Source organism: Tachysurus vachellii, chromosome 1, assembly GCF_030014155.1.
Source record: "Tachysurus vachellii isolate PV-2020 chromosome 1, HZAU_Pvac_v1, whole genome shotgun sequence".
NCBI classification, from domain to species: domain Eukaryota; kingdom Metazoa; phylum Chordata; class Actinopteri; order Siluriformes; family Bagridae; genus Tachysurus; species Tachysurus vachellii.
In genome coordinates, this window is record NC_083460.1 from 2,966,954 (window position 1) to 2,985,238 (window position 18,285).

Below are 18,285 nucleotides of genomic sequence, written 5' to 3' on the forward strand. Positions count from 1 at the left end.
TCACGATATGCTAATTTATTTAAATTCATACCTACGTAATCACCGTCACCAAAATTGTACTTTTTTTTAAACTTTTTTTTTTACATTGAAACTTATAGAAAATATAGACCTACCTACCGACCCTTTATTTTTTTACTGTTACTGCAAACCAAAATATTTTTAAGGATGGCCTTATTGTACATCGCTGCATACACAATTTAATTTAATTGCATCACGAATTGTCTCTAAATTCAGACTAATGTTCATTTTACTCCAGGGAACAGACCCTTTGCTAAACATTTACACCTCATGGAGAAGATTTAAACCCATGTTGATGTGTGTTTCACATTAATTACTAATGTTTGCCAAAATTCATGAACTGACTCACTGAAATTTAGTGTCCTGATCGTTTTATTTATCTGATGGCACATTAGGGTGATGAATAATAAACAGCCCGAGTTGAACGTGTGCCAGATGGAGCTGAGTTTACTGAGGATGAGAAATCGTGCTTACTGTATGTGTCTTTTTTCAGCGCAGCACATTTGCTGTTCTGCTTCCTGAAGATTCCTGTACCTGCTTACCTGAATAATTACAGGCCAATTTCCATCTTGCCATGTGTGTCTAAAATTCTGGAAAACCTTGTCAATAAACAGCTAATCAATTATCTTAATGTGAATGGTATCATCTCTGGGGCACAATCTGGCTTCCAATCAGGGTATGGTTGTGTTACAGCTACCACTAAAGTGCTCAATGACATTACATCTGCATTAGATAACAAACAAAACTGTGCTGCTATATTCATTGATCTTGCAAAAGCTTTTGACTCTGTGGACCACAACACACTTATCCACAGACTCAGCAGCATTGGTGTCACTGATCACTCACTGGTTTGGTTCTTAAATTATCTTTCTCACCGGGTTCAACGTGTAAGATTTGAAAACCTTTTCTCCCATTCTCTCCCGGTCACCAGGGGTGTCCCCCAAGGCTCCATTCTTGGTCCCACACTTTTCTCAATTTATATTAATAACATTCCTCAGGCAGTTGGTAAATCATTCATTCACTTATATGCCGATGATACAATCCTTTATGCCATAGGTCCCTCCTCTGATGCTGTTCAAGCTACCCTGCAACATAACTTTTACGAACTACAGCAGTCTTTTACACAACTCAATCCCACGCTCAATACCGCCAAAACAAAAAGCATGTGGTTTTGCCGTAGGGGTAGTACGCCTCCTCCTGCCCTTAACATCACCACCTGCAAGGGGGCTATTCTAGAACAAGTCACTGCTTATAACTACTTGGGCATCTGGTTGGAAACTTCACTTTCTTTCTCTATTCACATATCAAAGCTGCAATCTAAGGTCAAAGCCAAGCTTGGTTTCTTTTACAGAAACCGCTCTTCCTTCACCACTTCTGCCAAACTTATTCTTATTCAAATGACCATTCTACCCATGTTAGATTATGGAGACACTATATATAGGGTTGCTTGCAAGTCCACCCTATCAAAACTTGATGCTCTTTACCATTCTGCTATCAGGTTTGCCATAAATGCTCCTTTCAATACACACCATTGTGTTTTATATTCATCTGTAAACCGGCCCTCCCTTCACAATCGCCGTAAAATTCACTGGTTCACCTTCATTTATAAGACCCTTCTCGGCCACTCAACTCCTTACTTAGGTCACTTGCTGCAGTTAAAGCCTGTCACATATAACACCCGATCCTCACTTCATTTTCAATTAAGCATTCCTAAAACCAACTCTGCGTTTGGTCTTGCAACTTTTCAATCTGCTGCAGCTCGCGACTGGAATGCTTTGCAAAATACTCTCAAACTATATAAATTAATTCCAATTTAATCCTTTAAAAATATTATATCATATTTGTTCACGGATATATGCAGTAGCTTCTCTACATAATTTTGTTTTAAAATGTATTTATGTAATTGTTAACCTGTATGTATTTTTAATGTTTTGTATTTATTTTAGTCCTACTTCCCTTTCCCTAAGTGGTTATTCCACTTGTCAGGCCACCATTGTAAATAAGAACCTGTTCTTAATGACTTGCCTGTAAAAAAAAAAATAAAGGTTAAACAAAGATTCAAGTGCTTAAAGTTCACTTCTTCTTGTTCTTGTTCTTGTTTTCAGTCAGTGTGGAAACACTCCTCACAGTAGTTATACTACACACTGGGGCAGTTGGTGGCTCAAGTGTTTAAGACACTGGGTTGTTGATCAGAGGATCAGAGTTCAAGCCGCAGCATTGCAAAGCTGCCACTGTTGGGCCCTTGAGCAAGGCCCTTAACAATCTCTGCTCTAGTGGTGCTGTATCATGTCTGACCCTGTGCTCTGACACCAACCTCCAAAGTTGGAATATGTGAAGAAAGAATTTTACAGTTATGTAATGTATATGTGACAAAATAAAGGCTTCTGTTCTATTCTTTAATGGTTTAGTGTGTAAGTATGCGATTTGAGATACACCTACTAAAGTGTGCAGAGTAGGAGGTTCTCCAAAACCAGGGTTGAGAATCTGTGCCTTTGTTTTATGGATGCTTCACACCATTTATTGTCGCTATAAATAGATTTTAAAAAATGACTTAAAAGGAAAAAATGGCAGCCCAATTGATGAAGAACCAATTTCTCCTTCATCTTTTTGTTTAGCTTCACATACACATCACGATGATGCGTGTTTCGACCTGCTGGGACACTCCTCGTATATTTGATTCCTAAAAAAAAAATTTCAACGATATCTCTGGAAGAAGCATAACCAGGATGAGGCATACATCTTCATACTGTATGTGTTTGCTGAAACGTGGCACTGCCAAGCTGAGATTCTGAGATCTCTATTCACAGGAGCTTGAAAATCTCCTACGGGATTTAATATTTTAATTTCCCGTGTGAGACATTGGAAGCTCTTGCTTATGTCTGGTCCTCAAGTCCTTGGTACTGTTTGTTGTCACTTTGGATTTGTTAAGATATCAGAACGACAGAAGAGTATAATGTCTGCCATGTGATCTGTTTGGGATTTGGGAAGGGCTTGAGATTTGGAATAGAGAAATGTTTAAGCTATGATACTTTTCAGCTTCTCTAGTGACGTTCAGGATTTTACAGTGATCCTGCGTAATAAAACTTCTGTAACTGCAACATTAATGAGGCTTCCTGCTTCATTTTATTACGGTTTGCAGAACGGCGGACAAATAGTTGTGTAAATATTCACCCAAGGGAATGAATATTCCCAACACACTCTCACTCTCGCTCACTCATTTTCTACCGCTTATCCGAACTACCTCGGGTCACGGGGAGCCTGTGCCTATCTCAGGCATCATTGGGCATCAAGGCAGGATACACCCTGGACGGAGTGCCAACCCATCACAGGGCACACACACACACACACTCTCATTCACTCACGCAATCACACACTACGGACAATTTTCCAGAGATGGCAATCAACCTACCATGCTTGTCTTTGGACCGGGGGAGGAAACCGGAGTACCCGGAGGAAACCCTCGAGGCACGGGGAGAACATGCAAACTCCACACACACAAGGTGGAGGTGGGAATCCAACCCCCAACCCTGGAGGTGTGAGGCGAACGTGCTAACAACTAAACCACCGTGACCCCCGCTCTGTATTCATTCATTCATTCATCTTCTACCGCTTATCCGAACTACCTCGGGTCATGGGGAGCCTGTGCCTATCTCAGGCGTCATTGGGCATCAAGGCAGGATTCACCCTGGACGGAGTGCCAACCCATCACAGGGCACACACACACTCATTCACTCACGCAATCACACACTAGGGACAATTTTCCAGAGATGCCAATCAACCTACCATGCATGTCTTTGGACCGGGGGAGGAAACCGGAGTACCCGGAGGAAACCCTCGAGGCATGGGGAGAACATGCAAACTCCACACACACAAGGTGGAGGCGGGAATCCAACCCCCAACCCTGGAGGTGTGAGGCGAACGTGCTAACAACTAAACCACCGTGACCCCCGCTCTGTATTCAGATTATTGAAATTACCTGTCTGTAGTTTACATCTCTGAGGTTGCCAGATAGATATTTTTTTAAAAAGATGTAACAAAAAGAGATTTAACAATAAAAAAACAATATGGAATCAATATGGATGTAAGTGAGAGATGTAAGTGATTAGATGTCACCTCTGATGTTCTTGGCTGTTTGTGTGAAAAAAACTTTTTTAGTGGTTGTATTTAGAGCCCAAACAGAAAATCACACGAGACATCACACAAAAAAGACAAGCTTTCGGGAGCTTTCGGGAAAATCCAATGCCATTCCAGAGACTTGCTGTTAATACCGTTTTGGTGGCCTGCAGTGGTTGAACACATGTGATGGTTACTTTATTCTGGTTTTTCCTTTAATTTTTCACCCAGTTGAGTTTTAACTAAGAGATTAAGAGAGCGAGAGAGAGAGAGAGAGAGAGAGAGAGAGAGAGAGACTAACTGACTCCAGATATCTTCCCATTCGCTGCATTGCTATCGTAAACAGTTTTAATTGAAATGAAAATGCATTGCGTTGTGGTGCCTCGTTACCCAAGAAACGAGGCGTCAGGCATTTTGCAACCCGGTGCATGACAGATGATGAATTATTTCTGCAACTTATGCAAAAACTAAATATTGAGAGGTAACGGTTGAAAATTGCATTGCGTTTGGATCATTGTACATGATGCACAGAGCGTGATGTCTTGCTGTATAGACAATATTCCGTTCCCAATTTTTGGTCCTGAAGGTGAGCCGCTTGAGGAAGTCCACCAGCCAAAAGCGGGAGCACCGCGTCCTCTTCATGGTCATCACAATGGTGCTGTGCTACCTGCTCTGCTGGCTCCCATACGGTATCATGGCCCTGGTGGCTACGTTCGGAGTTCCGGGTCTGGTGACAGCCGAGGCAAGCATCGTGCCCTCCATCCTGGCCAAGACCAGCACCGTAATCAACCCCATCATCTACATATTCATGAACAAGCAGGTAAGGACGTTTTCAGTGATTTATACTCTGCACTCTCAGAGCCTTTACACAAACATTTTACACTGATGGATCACACAGATTGGGTAGACAGATCTACCTTTAGATAGATAGATAGATAGATAGATAGATAGATAGATAGATAGATAGATAGATAGATAGACTTTACTGATCCTGTGAGGTGAAAAAAAACTGCCGCCATCAGCACCATCAGAAAGCCTGCGTTCCTTTTATGAGTAATTACATGCTAGCTTGTTTTGTAGCTGTTCAGTTATATTTCTGTTTATATCTGTAATCATTAACTGGCAAAACGCTGTTATATTGAATACAAACGGTCTAATATACGTTGTACTGCCTCAAAGCCTGACAGTGTATATACCTAGCTTAGCGGTTACCTTGCTAGCTGCTACCTGTTTGCTGCTTGCTAGCTAGCTAGAATAACTTGCTACTCAGCCTTAGCTAGCTGCTGCTGTATTTTATTATTGTCTACTTCTGTTAACACTGAAAAATAGTGTAGTTGGAGCTAATTCAGGATCCGCTGACAGGTAAGAAGATAAAAAACAAGTTATTTTGTAAGTAAATAAATACTTTGGGCTATATGCTAACCTTTTGAGCAGTCATGTAAAGCTGTAAGAAAACCTCTAAATACCTAATCTGTGGTAAAAACGCAGTGTTAGCTTTAACCATAACTTGTGTAATGGGAAGGATTTTTCAGCTAAACCCCTCTTCACACTCTGCTGTGTGTTTTCAAGATGTCAAGCCCTTGTCTTTATATTAAAAAAATATGTTTTCTTGTGTATCAGTTCCAGCTGAGAGCAATTTGATTTCCAGCTTTTCTTATTTTATGTGTCTTTGCTCGAGGAGATGCTAAGGCAGAGAGGAAGTGCCGAAGTGAAATTATAGACTGGGATTTGAAATTGATATTTGTGTGGAATGTGTGACTGGTATTTTTGTATTAGACACACAAGGAATTATTCCGAGCATGCGTAGCTGAAACCGAAAGAACGGCCCACGGTGACCAATTTGCTCTGCAATGCTGTGGAAGGATGGCTGACAGAAACATAGCCACGGCTCTACCTTTATAAGATTTATGAGATTTCATGTTAATATACACCTCCTGGGCTTAAAGAAAATGATGCGCTGGCACTGGACTCCTATTCAGCATTATGATGGAGATTTTTTTTAGTCAATTATCTGCCGTCTTAACGCCTTTGGGTTAATATAAAGCCCTGGATTAGATGGAGTGATTAAAGATATAGCAATTATCATTACATAAATGTTTAAAGTATATCTGTTACTCAGGACGGTCTTGTGCTATAAAGCGATACATGGAGCTTAATTTATCTGCTCTGCCAGCTTAATAAAGGCGTCTAATACGAACACGTCGCTGTTGTGCCTTCGTGCGAAACAGTTTAATTCATCACGCGATCAGTCGAGCTGTCAGACGTGTGATCAGGCACAGGAGGAAAAAGAACGAGTAAAATGGATGAGTTCTCTAGTCCCGTTATTAAAGTACATTCAGGAACATCAAAATCGATAAAACCTTAACTCAGTCAAGTGAATAAAAGACATCGTATCTTTACATAGACGGATTTAAGGTGTATTTTTTTCCTGTCCTTTGTTGAGATATTACCAATATCCTTGAGACAGGAATGCACGTTGTATGTCTCGTTGTATATGCGCCAAGATGGAGCCTTACCCTGAACCGACGCCAGGAGGAAACGGATCCCAAAGACGCAGACATGCTCTTTGATTTGGATTTATTGATTTCGGGTGTAAAAGCGAGACAGAAGACGGTCCGAGCACAAATCCGTCAGCGGAGTTTTATATCATGATGAGTTCCCACCAGTCGAGCTAAAACAAGTGCATGAGAGATATGGGAAGGAGCTGAAGGGCTGGGGAAAGTTTCTGTTTCAAGGTTTTACATCAAACCTTTAAGGTTCCTCTAGAAAGATGGACTGAAAAACTGAAGCTCTCGAGCCAGTCCCTGTTAATCCACATTTTCTGCTATGTCTGTGCTACTGTATGTATGAGCAGAAATGCAGACTGTGCTCATGTGACATTGGGAATCGATTCAGGAACCAATGCTTCAGGGTTTTAGATGGAATTTTAAATATTTAGCTTAAATAACATAGTTGAAGGTGGAAATCAGAGAAAAACAAAGAAACCCAGAATTTGTTCCAAGCTCATTTTGGAACAGATTGATCCAATTTCATTAATTGCCCCAGGAATTCATTATTTTTCTTTCTTTTTTTTTTTTTTTTTGAGAAATATTGGAATCCAAACATGATGGTATTTAAACTTCTCCACATTTCTATTTGTCTTGTCTGAGTTCAATCCTGGCTCTCTTCATGGTTCTCACACGGTTTCCCAAAAAAACATGACAGTAAGTGGACTAGATTTGGCTAAATTACCCTTAGATTTCTTCTACCTAGTGTTCCTGGCATAAACTCCACATGCACCATCACCTTAACCCGGATCATTTCAACTCACAATTACATCAGAAGGTTACAAAGCTGAAAACCAAACTGACTCCGTCCTTCCATTTCTGCTGCGATATCGAGCCCGTGAGCCTTCGTGTAGAAAACGAAAAAGAAATTAGTGGAAATTATTCTTGCGTTCATTCAGCAGTGCTAAACCGTTCTGACAGTTGCTCTAATGTGTTTTTTGTCTAAGTGTCTGAAGTGGTTTTCATTATGAAATACGGCAAACGCAACACAACACCACAGAACATCAACTTTGGAATGATATTTTCTTCAAGAAATAAAACAACAGTGCTGCAGATTTGATATATTCTTGTAGTTTGACCCTTAAGTTAGCGTCGCCCTGTTTCTCTCAACAGGGTTTTTCATTACCTTTTTTTTATTTTCGTAGATTATTCCAGAGAATAAGCCATATGACAGTTTTTATACATATTATACATTACTATAATGGGCAGTCGTGGCTTACAGTAAGTGGTTCAGGGTTCAAGCCCCAGCACTGCCAAGCTGCCACTGTTGGGCCCTTGAGCAAGGCCCTTAACCCTCACTGCTCCAGTGGTACTGTATCATGTCTGACCCTATTCTCTGACCCCATCCTCCAAAGTTGGGATATGTAAAAAAGGAATTTCACTGTGCTGTAATGTCTATGTGACAAAATAAAGGTTTATGTTCAATTCTATAATATTGAATACAGGTTTTATGAGTTTTGCAGCCTAAATACAATCATTCATTCACTCATTCATCTTCTACCGCTTATCTGAACTACCTCGGGTCACGGGGAGCCTGTGCCTATCTCAGGCGTCATTGGGCATCAAGGCAGGATACACCCTGGACGGAGTGCCAACCCATCGCAGGGCACACACACACTCTCATTCACTCACGCAATCACACACTACGGACAATTTTCCAGAGATGCCAATCAACCTACCATGCATGTCTTTGGACCGGGGGAGGAACATGCAAACTCCACACACACAAGGCGGAGACGGGAATCGAACCCCCAACCCTGGAGGTGAGGGGCAAACGTGCTACCGTGTCCCCCTAAATACAATCACTAGACTGGAAAAGATTCTAAGTGACTTACAGTACGTACTCTGTTTTTGTAGATGAATCAGAATGAACGAAAGGTTGGATTTTTAAGTTTGCAAGATTATTTCCATTATTAGTATAAACACAACACGGCTGTTTGAGCAGATTTGAGTTCTCCTGTTTGTTGAGGGCGTTGTTGGTGATGAGGTTTAACGTCGCTTCTGTAGTTCTGTTTAACCGCTTGTTCACCTCACAGCCGCCTTTTACAAAACAAATAAAAGCTTAAAAAGACACAAGTAGGAAATTAATGAAGTATTTTATTTTATGATGTACTACAATATATTTAATTAATATTTGACATTTCGACAAAAACCCATTAATAAAACCCCATTGATTTTGGGGTGACTTGCTAACACACCGACTCATTTCCGAGGTTTTAGTTTTCAGTCCTTCATCTCTCCACTATTTTTTATTTTTTTTGTCAAAGCATTTTACAGGAATATAAAAATTCAAACTATTGATTTTAAGACTTTTTAAATTTTCCCCTACTACGACACAAGAGTTGAAGAAAACTGAAGCATCCTCATCACCGGAGAGTGCGATTATAAATCATTTCTTTCTGTAACTCTACACTATATAGTCATTTGCAGTTGTGTAACCAGTTGTGTATCCTTCTGAGCAAGTTACGAATCTGAGCATCAGCATAATTTCAATTCATTGTAGTTTTAATGGGGAGCACGGTGGCTTAGTGGTTAGCACGTTCGCCTCACACCTCCAGGGTTGGGGGTTCGATTCCTGCCTCCGCCTTGTGTGTGTGGAGTTTGCATGTTCTCCCCGTGCCTCGGGGGTTTCCTCCGGGTACTCCGGTTTCCTCCCCCGGTCCAAAGACATGCATGGTAGGTTGATTGGCATCTCTGGAAAATTGTCCTAAGTGTGTGATTGTGTGAGTGAATGAGAGTGTGTGTGTGTGCCCTGAGATGGGTTGACACTCCGTCCAGGGTGTATCCTGCCTTGATTCCCCAATGACGCCTGAGATAGGCACAGGCTCCCCATGACCCAAGGTAGTTCAGATAAGCGGTAGAAGATGAATGAGTGAGTGTAGTTTTAATATGACATCTTTCCTGTTGAAGGTTTGAAGTGATAAAACATTATCTCGGTTAATCCCCAGACAAAACTTAACTTTTAGAAACCATTTGTCTGACGTAGTTATTTATTATACTGTAGCTCAGTTTCTACGCTCCTCGTTTGCATGGATCTCCAAGCTAAATAATAACTCCTGCACTGCTCCTAAAGCCTGCTTACAGACAGAAAAAATCTGCTACTGTGGGATTTCAATTAAAAATCTTGTGCACAGAAGAGTTAAAGAAGCTCTCAGTACACCGTATTGATTTTCGTGCGAAGCTTCTGAATCCATGTGCAGCATTGCTTTCAGGCTGAAAAGCAGATTAATTGAATATTAATTGAATTGTGTGTAATGTGTTTTGTGTAATTTGCACCAACCCCCATAGAATTTTAGGAGAAATGACAAACGTGCCAAAAGGGCCGTGTAAAGATCTCTCCAAAGATCATTGAGAACATCGCCATTTATTTCTCTGTTTATTTATTTATTTACACTCACATCAGGAGCCTTTTAACTTTTCCTGTTTAAGTTACCTGTTAAGTTAATTGAAAACTAGTTTCCTATAATTTGATAACTACCTTTTTTTTTTTTAATCAATTTGATGTTAGGGGCATGGTGGCTTAGTGGTTAGCACGTTCTCCTCACACCTCCAGGGTTGGGGGTTCGATTCCCGCCTCCACCTTGTGTGTGTGGAGTTTGCATGTTCTCCCCGTGCCTCGGGGGTTTCCTCCGGGTACTCCGGTTTCCTCCCCGGTCCAAAGACATGCATGGTAGGTTGATTTGGCATCTCTGGAAAATTGTCCGTAGTGTGTGATTGTGTGAGTGAATGAGAGTGTGTGTGTGCCCTGCGATGGGTTGGCACTCTGTCCAGGGTGTATCCTGCCTTGATGCCCGATGACGCCTGAGATAGGCACAGGCTCCCCGTGACCCGAGGTAGTTCGGATAAGCGGTAGAAAATGAATGAGTGAGAGTGAGTGAGAATTTGATGTTACATTTCCTGTTGTTGAACGTCCATGAAGGAAGTTAAGCGCACAACTAACAGCAGCATTTAATAACACAACGTAAATTGGATGAACAAAATAAAGAGCATAAAATCAGTAACTTGACAAAGACAGACACAACAGGTTTAAATATGGTGACACTTTAGGTACAATGGGAGCCAGGAAATGAAACATGTGGCGAAACAAAATTGTGTAAACCAAATAAAGCTAAAAAATAAAATTCAATACATTTTTTTCAGAAAAGCTGATTTTCTTTATCAGGTAGGTTGAAGAAAGCAAATCACCCAGAAATGCCTAGCTGCATGCAGGGTACAGCTACAGTACATACTCACAGTCCATTAAAGGCAAGGCTCATACAGCTGAAATGACAACTAAATGGCAAATAATGATAATATAAATAAAATAATAAAAAAAATTCATACTTACATGTTTGTGCTCCCGGTGGCTTAGTGGTTAGCACCTTCGCCTCACACCTCCAGGGTTGGGGGTTCAATTCCCACCTCCGCCTTGTGTGTGTGCCTCGGGGGTTTCCTCCGGGTACTCCGGTTTCCTCCCCCGGTCCAAAGACATGCATGGTAGGTTGATTGGCATCTCTGGAAAATTGTCCGTAGTGTGTGATTGCGTGAGTGAATGAGAGTGTGTGTATGTGTGCCCTGCGATGGGTTGGCACTCCGTCCAGGGTGTATCCTGCCTTGATGTCTGATGACGCCTAGTTCAGTTCTGCTCCTACAAACTACTTATAAACTAAAGAAATCCATTTGCATCTAGCTTGATAAACCCGGGAAGACTCTGTGAATGTACTGTAGGTCACTTTTTTGTTAGCTTGCTGCTTTTTATAACATGATCAGACTCCACAGGGTCATGAATTAAATCGAACTTCTCCTCAATGCGAAGTTCTGTTGTAACAAGGGTCATCAAGGAAGGCTTTTTTTTTTTTCAAAACACAAAACATCTGCGTAGCATAAAAATAAAATCCACCTCCATGTCGCTATTCTTTAGGAGTGCTCTTTAGGCTTCAGAGAATATGGAGTTTTTGAAACGGTGTACAGCGTCAAAACAAAATTTACAAAAGCTACAGAATTGAAGGAAAAATCCAGAGGCCTCGCTTGCATACGGTTCACTTCGAGGTTTGTTTTTCTTGCGAGTAATTTTCAATAATAAATCCATTTCCATCAGGAACTACAGTATGCTGGAGAAAGAATGAGATCTTGTTATGTCGAGACAGCAGCATCTCATGAGGCTAGTTAAAAAGCTTTGTTGAAAAACAAGAGCCCAGATGGCTGTTGTGATAAATCGAGTGTTTCTCTTTGTTCTACTTGAAGCTGACAGATAAACGAGGCATAGAATTTGGATTTGATGAAGATCCATGTCTACCTCGCTATAGTGACAGTCCATCTAACGAGCACCGACTATGTTTCAGGAAGTTCACCGTCCTCCAGCACCGAAAAAAATGCCATTTCTCCTGTATGTCATTTTCAGTCTTCAATTCCTCCCAGCCCGTAACTATGGAAACTGTGAGTTGAGGCGAGTTGAAGACTAAAAATGCTGTACAGATCCATGAACGATTTCCTGCCCAGCTGAAATCCTCGACCACGACTTTGGTAAGTGTTTAAATCCACTTGATTTTTATTGTACATACTGTATACAGTGAGTGGCCACATTAATAGAAACACTTTGCATCACCTGTGAAGCAGAACGGTGTATAAATAAATGCAGTGTACAGGTTAAGAGCTGCAGTCGTGATCTCAGTGAGTTCTTACTAACAGCTGAAGACCAGGTGATGCTCAGGTGATCCTGCGTTCACTCTCGACTCGACTCTCGAGTAGTGTTAATTTCGTCACCTATTTTTAATTTAGTCTTAGTCTTAGTCTGGTGCCAAATGTCCTTGTTAGTTTTAGTCATATTTAGTCATTCACATATCTTTTTTTGTTAGTCAAGTTTTAGTCGACTAAAAGTCTTTTAATTTTAGTCTAGTTTTAGTATAACACATTATTACTGAGATTATTACTGATAAACATTTCAGTAAAAAAGTGTTTCACATCTCAAACATTGGTTAAATGTCATAATTACCTGACAAAATACACGTGTTGAATGATTTTTGTTGAATGCAAATGTTAAACGTGTCTGGTTTTCAATTTGTGATTTAGGAGACAAATTCACAAATTATGAATCTTTCTGAATAGTGTTTTATTTTAACCAACACAACTCAAAAGCTGAGGCCCAACAGACTCCGACTGACAACTTAAGTTACAAAGGTTTTTAAAACTGTTTTGGTCGCCTTGTGTCTCATGTTTCTGTTCAAATCAGAAATAAAATAAATATACTCAGAAAAACTGAAAAGAATAGGCCTACTTTACTGTGGGCCTAAAATACAACCTATTTACAGTCCGCGAATCACAAAAGTATCAATGAGACGTTGAGAACACTCGTTTAAACAGTGCATACACTCGAACTTGACTGCACATCACATTTTGTACTTTATTCATACTGCTTTTAATCGTAATGCAAAGACCGGTCATCGGGACATAAGCTGTCATGTACAATAAAAGAGCCTGAGCAGCGACAGGAAATATAATTTAACACAAAAAGCCGCCTAGACCAGGGGTGGACTTGCACTCAGAAGTCAATTAATTAATTAATTAATTAACTAATTAATTACTTTTTTATTTTTTGAGCGGCATGTGGACGAATTGTTTCTACGCACACACTAAACAGCGCGAAGCCGCGAACTCGTTCTGAATATTTTAAAGGCGTAACAGCTGATGAAAAAGCAGAGACAATTGTAGACGAAAACAAAGAGAGATTTTATCTTAGTTTTTATTTTATACAAAACATTTTCGTCTCGTCTTTTATCGTCAACAATAATGCATGTTAATCAAGTCTTAGTCAGCATTTTTGGACAGTGGTGCAGTCTTGTCATTGTCTCGTCTTAGTCATGAAACAAAAAGGTTGCTGACGAACATATTTCGTCTCGTCTCGTCTGACGAAATTAACATGACTCTCGAGTCCAGTTCTTCGCCAACATGGATGTTATGATCTATTTGATATTGATTGTTGATTTTTTTCTGTCTAACTGCCTTTTTCTTTTGAAACTTTGGAGCACCGAACAGAGGATTCCATTTCTTAGGGAAATGTAGTTGACTTATGGTATACATAATACATAAAGTATACTAAGTACACTACGTTTTCCCAAGGACGGTACTGTAGCATCACTCTATCTAGCTCGCTGAACCTAATTATGTCTAATATTGTTTTTACAGGCTGATGGACAAAAAATGTTATAGAAATACACACACCTTATGCAACCAGAGGAGATTTTTCTGTGTTTAACGCCCTATTCGGACGGGATTAGTTTTACGTGGGGGTAAAGTAATTATTACCAGAGCTTCTCGGTGATTTTAGTCCCGTCCGAATGTGCCATCTCGGTAATCATTACAGACAATGTCAGTAAAGATTACGGCGATGTTTACCTTCTGTAAAAAGGTCCGGAAAAATGACCTCAGGTAATACTAATCCCGTCCGAATAGACCCGCTGTAAATATGTACAGTAAAACTCCGTCATTTCCTGTTTTTGGCGCGTTTTGCAAGCATGGAGGCGCCATGTTGTCTGTTTGCGCACGTGATAACAGGCAGCAACGTCATACGCACATGACGACAAGGAGGTTACTGTGGTGCGTAAAGCGAGTTACCCCTCCCACTTCTGCTAGTTTTACTGAGATGTCTTGTACCGTGCGAATTGGCCAATTAATATTACAGACGTCCTGAGGTAAAATTGCATTACTCCACATCCCCACGTAAAACTAATCCCGACCAAATAGGGCTTTAGTTACCTAGCTAGGGTTATCAGGCTTGTTTGCATCTATGACTAGCGGAAAGTTCTGCTACGTTCACACATATGATCGACTGAAGACGGTCGAGTAGATCACACGTGACACAAGACAAAGATCGTGATGCTGAATTTTGCACACAAACGCCAAATCTCCCACCGAAACTTTCAACTTTAACGGTAAGAAAAATGATTTGTTGTCAAGTGGAATGCTGCTTGCTGTTACTATGGCAACCAATCCTAGGCGACTAAAACCTGTATGTGTGAACGCAGCATTCAGCAATTTTGCTTTTGTGTTTATTTGATCCCATACCAGAAAAAAACGTTTGATTTGTTATGTCTGTAAATGTTTTCAAGCGACAAAAAAAGCATGCTTGTGGACCTTCATCAATCCTCCAGGATCTTCGATGTTGTATCGTTTAAAGAAACTTTAAAGTGTCAAGTTTTGTTTTTATTTGGGTGGAATTTATTAGATTGTTTTTCAACCATCTACTTTATGCACATGAAACATGAAAGAAGTCTAGCTTCATGTTGAGAGCCAGGCAGGAACCAGCAGCCAATCAGAAGAGAGAGAGAGAGAGAGAGAGAAAGAGATTGTGCGATCATGAGATGCTTTTGTTTCATTGGTTGTTGCGTTAAATCTTACCCAGATACAGTAGTGCTATTTTCTGATTGGCTATTTTGTAGCCTCTTTTTCTGATTGGCTGATACAGTAAGTGTCAGGCTCGGCTAAGAACTCCAGGGGAGACGCGCTTGATTCCTGCCCGGTTCCATAGAGACAGCGGTGCGGACTGATACAGTTTGGGTGCTGCGGCATATTAAATATACGATAAATAGTACGTTTTTCTGCGTGAGAAATACAATGTGTTACGGGAGAACGTGACAAAAGACCCAAATGAGGGACTGTTACGCTCAACGCGTGACACTTGAGAGCCCTGCTCTCAAATTCTGGCTTCTGAATATGTGACTGAAATGAAACACTTTCCGTTATGTTATGAACGCCGAATCCAGGTGTTTTTGAAGGCGCTACAGAATTTTAATTGCATTTGAATTAAAATGATATTTTAACTGATGAGTTACGCCTTTTTATTTAAAATAACATCAACTACTTCTTTTTTGTAGGTGTCGTGTACTCTGTGTTTGCACATTGGATTGAAAAAATTGTAATTTGTGAGGTAAATTTTTGAACATAAAGGTCATAAACTGTCATTTGTGCTTTAAATTGAGGCTGTTGATGCACTGGGGAAAGAATTCATCAGTAAAATGGCTCGTTTTCTGCACCATTTGGTGGTGAATGTCCTAAAAGTCCTGACTTTGACTTGAAGGCTGTTAAATAGAGACGCTGACTGTTTGCTGATGTTGCTGCTGGACTTCAACCTAAACCAAGTACAAACCCAAAAATCCTCCTCCTCATCCTCATCCTCATCATCATCATCATCATCATCATCATCATCATCGAACACATCTAATAATTACTTTTGTTTTCTATTTAGCTAAACTAACTACCTACTGGTTAACAATACACATTCCATTATTGTACTTTTTCTCTGCCCTGATTGGCTGCCTGTTACGGTGAAGATGAATTTCTTTACTGATGTTAATGTTAGGGGGGCACGGAGGCTTAGTGGTTAGCACGTTCGTCTCACACCTCCAGGGTTGGGGGTTCGATTCCCGCCTCTGCCTTGTGTGTGTGGAGTTTGCATGTTCTCCCCGTGCCTCGGGGGTTTCCTCCGGGTACTCCGGTTTCCTCCCCCGGTCCAAAGACATGCATGGTAGGTTGATTGGCATCTCTGGAAAATTGTCCGTAGTGTGTGATTGTGTGAGTGAATGAGAGTGTGTGTGTGTGTGTGTGTGTGTGCCCTGCGATGGTTTGGCACTCCGTCCAGGGTGTATCTTGCCTTGATGCCCGATGACGCCTGAGATAGGCACAGGCTCCCCGTGACCCAAGGTAGTTCGGATAAGCGGTAGAAAATGAATGTTAATGTTAATTTGTTTCTAACAAAAAACAAAAGGAAATTGTTTTTATAGTGTATATGGTTTGCCACAAAAAAATCAAACGCATTATTGAAGTGGAAAAACTGAAATTAAAAAATATATGCTCTATTTAATTTCATTTTATTAATGAATTAATTTGTTTATTGTGCTAGTGAGTTCACGTCGTTTATTTCAACGTTGTGTGTGTGTCAGTTCAACAGATGCTTCCGATCTTTACTCAAATGTGAAACGCCCCAACAAAGCTCCGTTTTGAAGAGTTGGTCGAAAGCAAACAAACCCAAGAGATGCCCCGACAACAACCTTGACCTCATGGCTGGTTCAGGAGATCACAGATCAGCAGCAGTCAGTTCGTCCAAGAGCAACAAGCAGCCTCCGTCGACAGACTCGCCCGGACGTCCGGCGCTGTCCCTCGTGGCTCATTACAACGGCTCGTTCTGAGAGTAAGACTCTGCAATGCGACACACAAACCTCTTGTTTTGTAAAAAATGAACCTCAGGCTGTGCTTGAGATCCAGAACTCGTATGCGGTACTACACAAACCTCAAACTGAAAAAATAATAAAAGCCAACGCTTACAACTGATCACCTTAATTTCTTTATCTGATCTGTGCAGCTATGTGTGTCATAGCTGATTAAAAAAAAACACACACACAAAAAAATTAATCTGTGCTATTTTTTTTTTTTGCAATCATACAGCTTGGGTCTTTTTTCCTCCCAAGAAACTTTTTATAATTATATTTGTCATATCTACTTCTGTCATTCTTTGAAGAACATGGGAACATGGGGTTTTTAAAGTCGAAGAAAGAAAATTGGCAAAAATCTATATATTTATTACAACATCAGTCACAACTGCGTTCTTCTCAGCTCTCGAATTCACATTGAGGAGAGGTTTATATTCAGCGCTAGTTAAATGGGTCAGATGTTGAAGCTAATGCCGTCTGATATCGCACATAATAACTGTAAATTAAAAACTGCAGCCTGGTCTGTTTTATTGCTGCAAGAATTCGAGTGGAATTAAAGTATGTACATCGATCAGCCATGAGATTAACACCACTGACATGTGACGTGAAAAAGATTTGAGTATATCGTTACAGTGGCACCTGTCAATCAAGACGTGCGATACATTAGGCAGTAGTCAGTTCTCGAAGTTAACCTAAAGATCTGAGGGTGATGACTGGGAGCATCAGAGCAGCTCCTAAACATCAGGTCTTGTGAGGTGTTCCTGATACACTGTGGTTAGTACGTACCAAAAGTGTTCCAAGGAAGAACAACCTATGAACCAGAGAACGTTTGCTTGGGGCACTTATCTAGGGAACAGAAGGCACCAGGAAGCACTGTGTGTAGGAGTCAAGCTGGTGAAGGTTCTGGGAAATGTTCTTCTGGGAAATCTAAATCCTAAGGCTGTTAATTTAACTTTGTACCACCTACCTAAAAACTTAAACACTGTGGACCAACTAGACCTCTTCATGGAGATGCTGTTCCTATTGCTCAGGAATGATATGTGGAACATGATGCCTCCAAATTCAACAAATCACAATCGCCCTCAATCTCCAGCGTTTGTGTGACGTGACGGACAAAGTCCGATCCATGGAAGCACCACCTCACAGCTTACAGTAAGTGATCTGTAGCTAACATCACAGTCCCAGGTACCACAGCACACCTTCAGAAGCCTTGTGGAGTCCAAGCCTCGACACGTCAGAGCTGTTATGCAGGTGGATTTAATGTTATGGCTGATCAGTGTGTTCTTTGACATGTTCATTTTCGGATGCTGCTAATCTTGTACTATTTTTGTACAAATTCTTAATGATTTCGTAAAATAATATATTATGTGAGTGTGTTATGAGAGTGTTCAAGAGCTAAGAACCTTTAAGTGTTCCTCCAGATAGAC

The 18,285-nt window shown here is 40.7% G+C and overlaps 1 protein-coding gene across 1 annotated transcript in view; it reads left to right on the plus strand.

Moving 5' to 3' along the window:
* The window catches only part of tmtopsa (teleost multiple tissue opsin a), a gene marked incomplete at its 5' end in the record, with an annotated part of 32,853 nt that extends 16,016 nt beyond the window's left edge, over positions 1 to 16,837 (plus strand). The window contains 2 exon segments of the mRNA XM_060865989.1: positions 4,718 to 4,951; positions 16,592 to 16,837. Coding sequence (XP_060721972.1) covers positions 4,718 to 4,951; positions 16,592 to 16,837 — 480 coding nt within the window.
* Between the last annotated feature and the right edge of the window lie 1,448 nt (positions 16,838 to 18,285).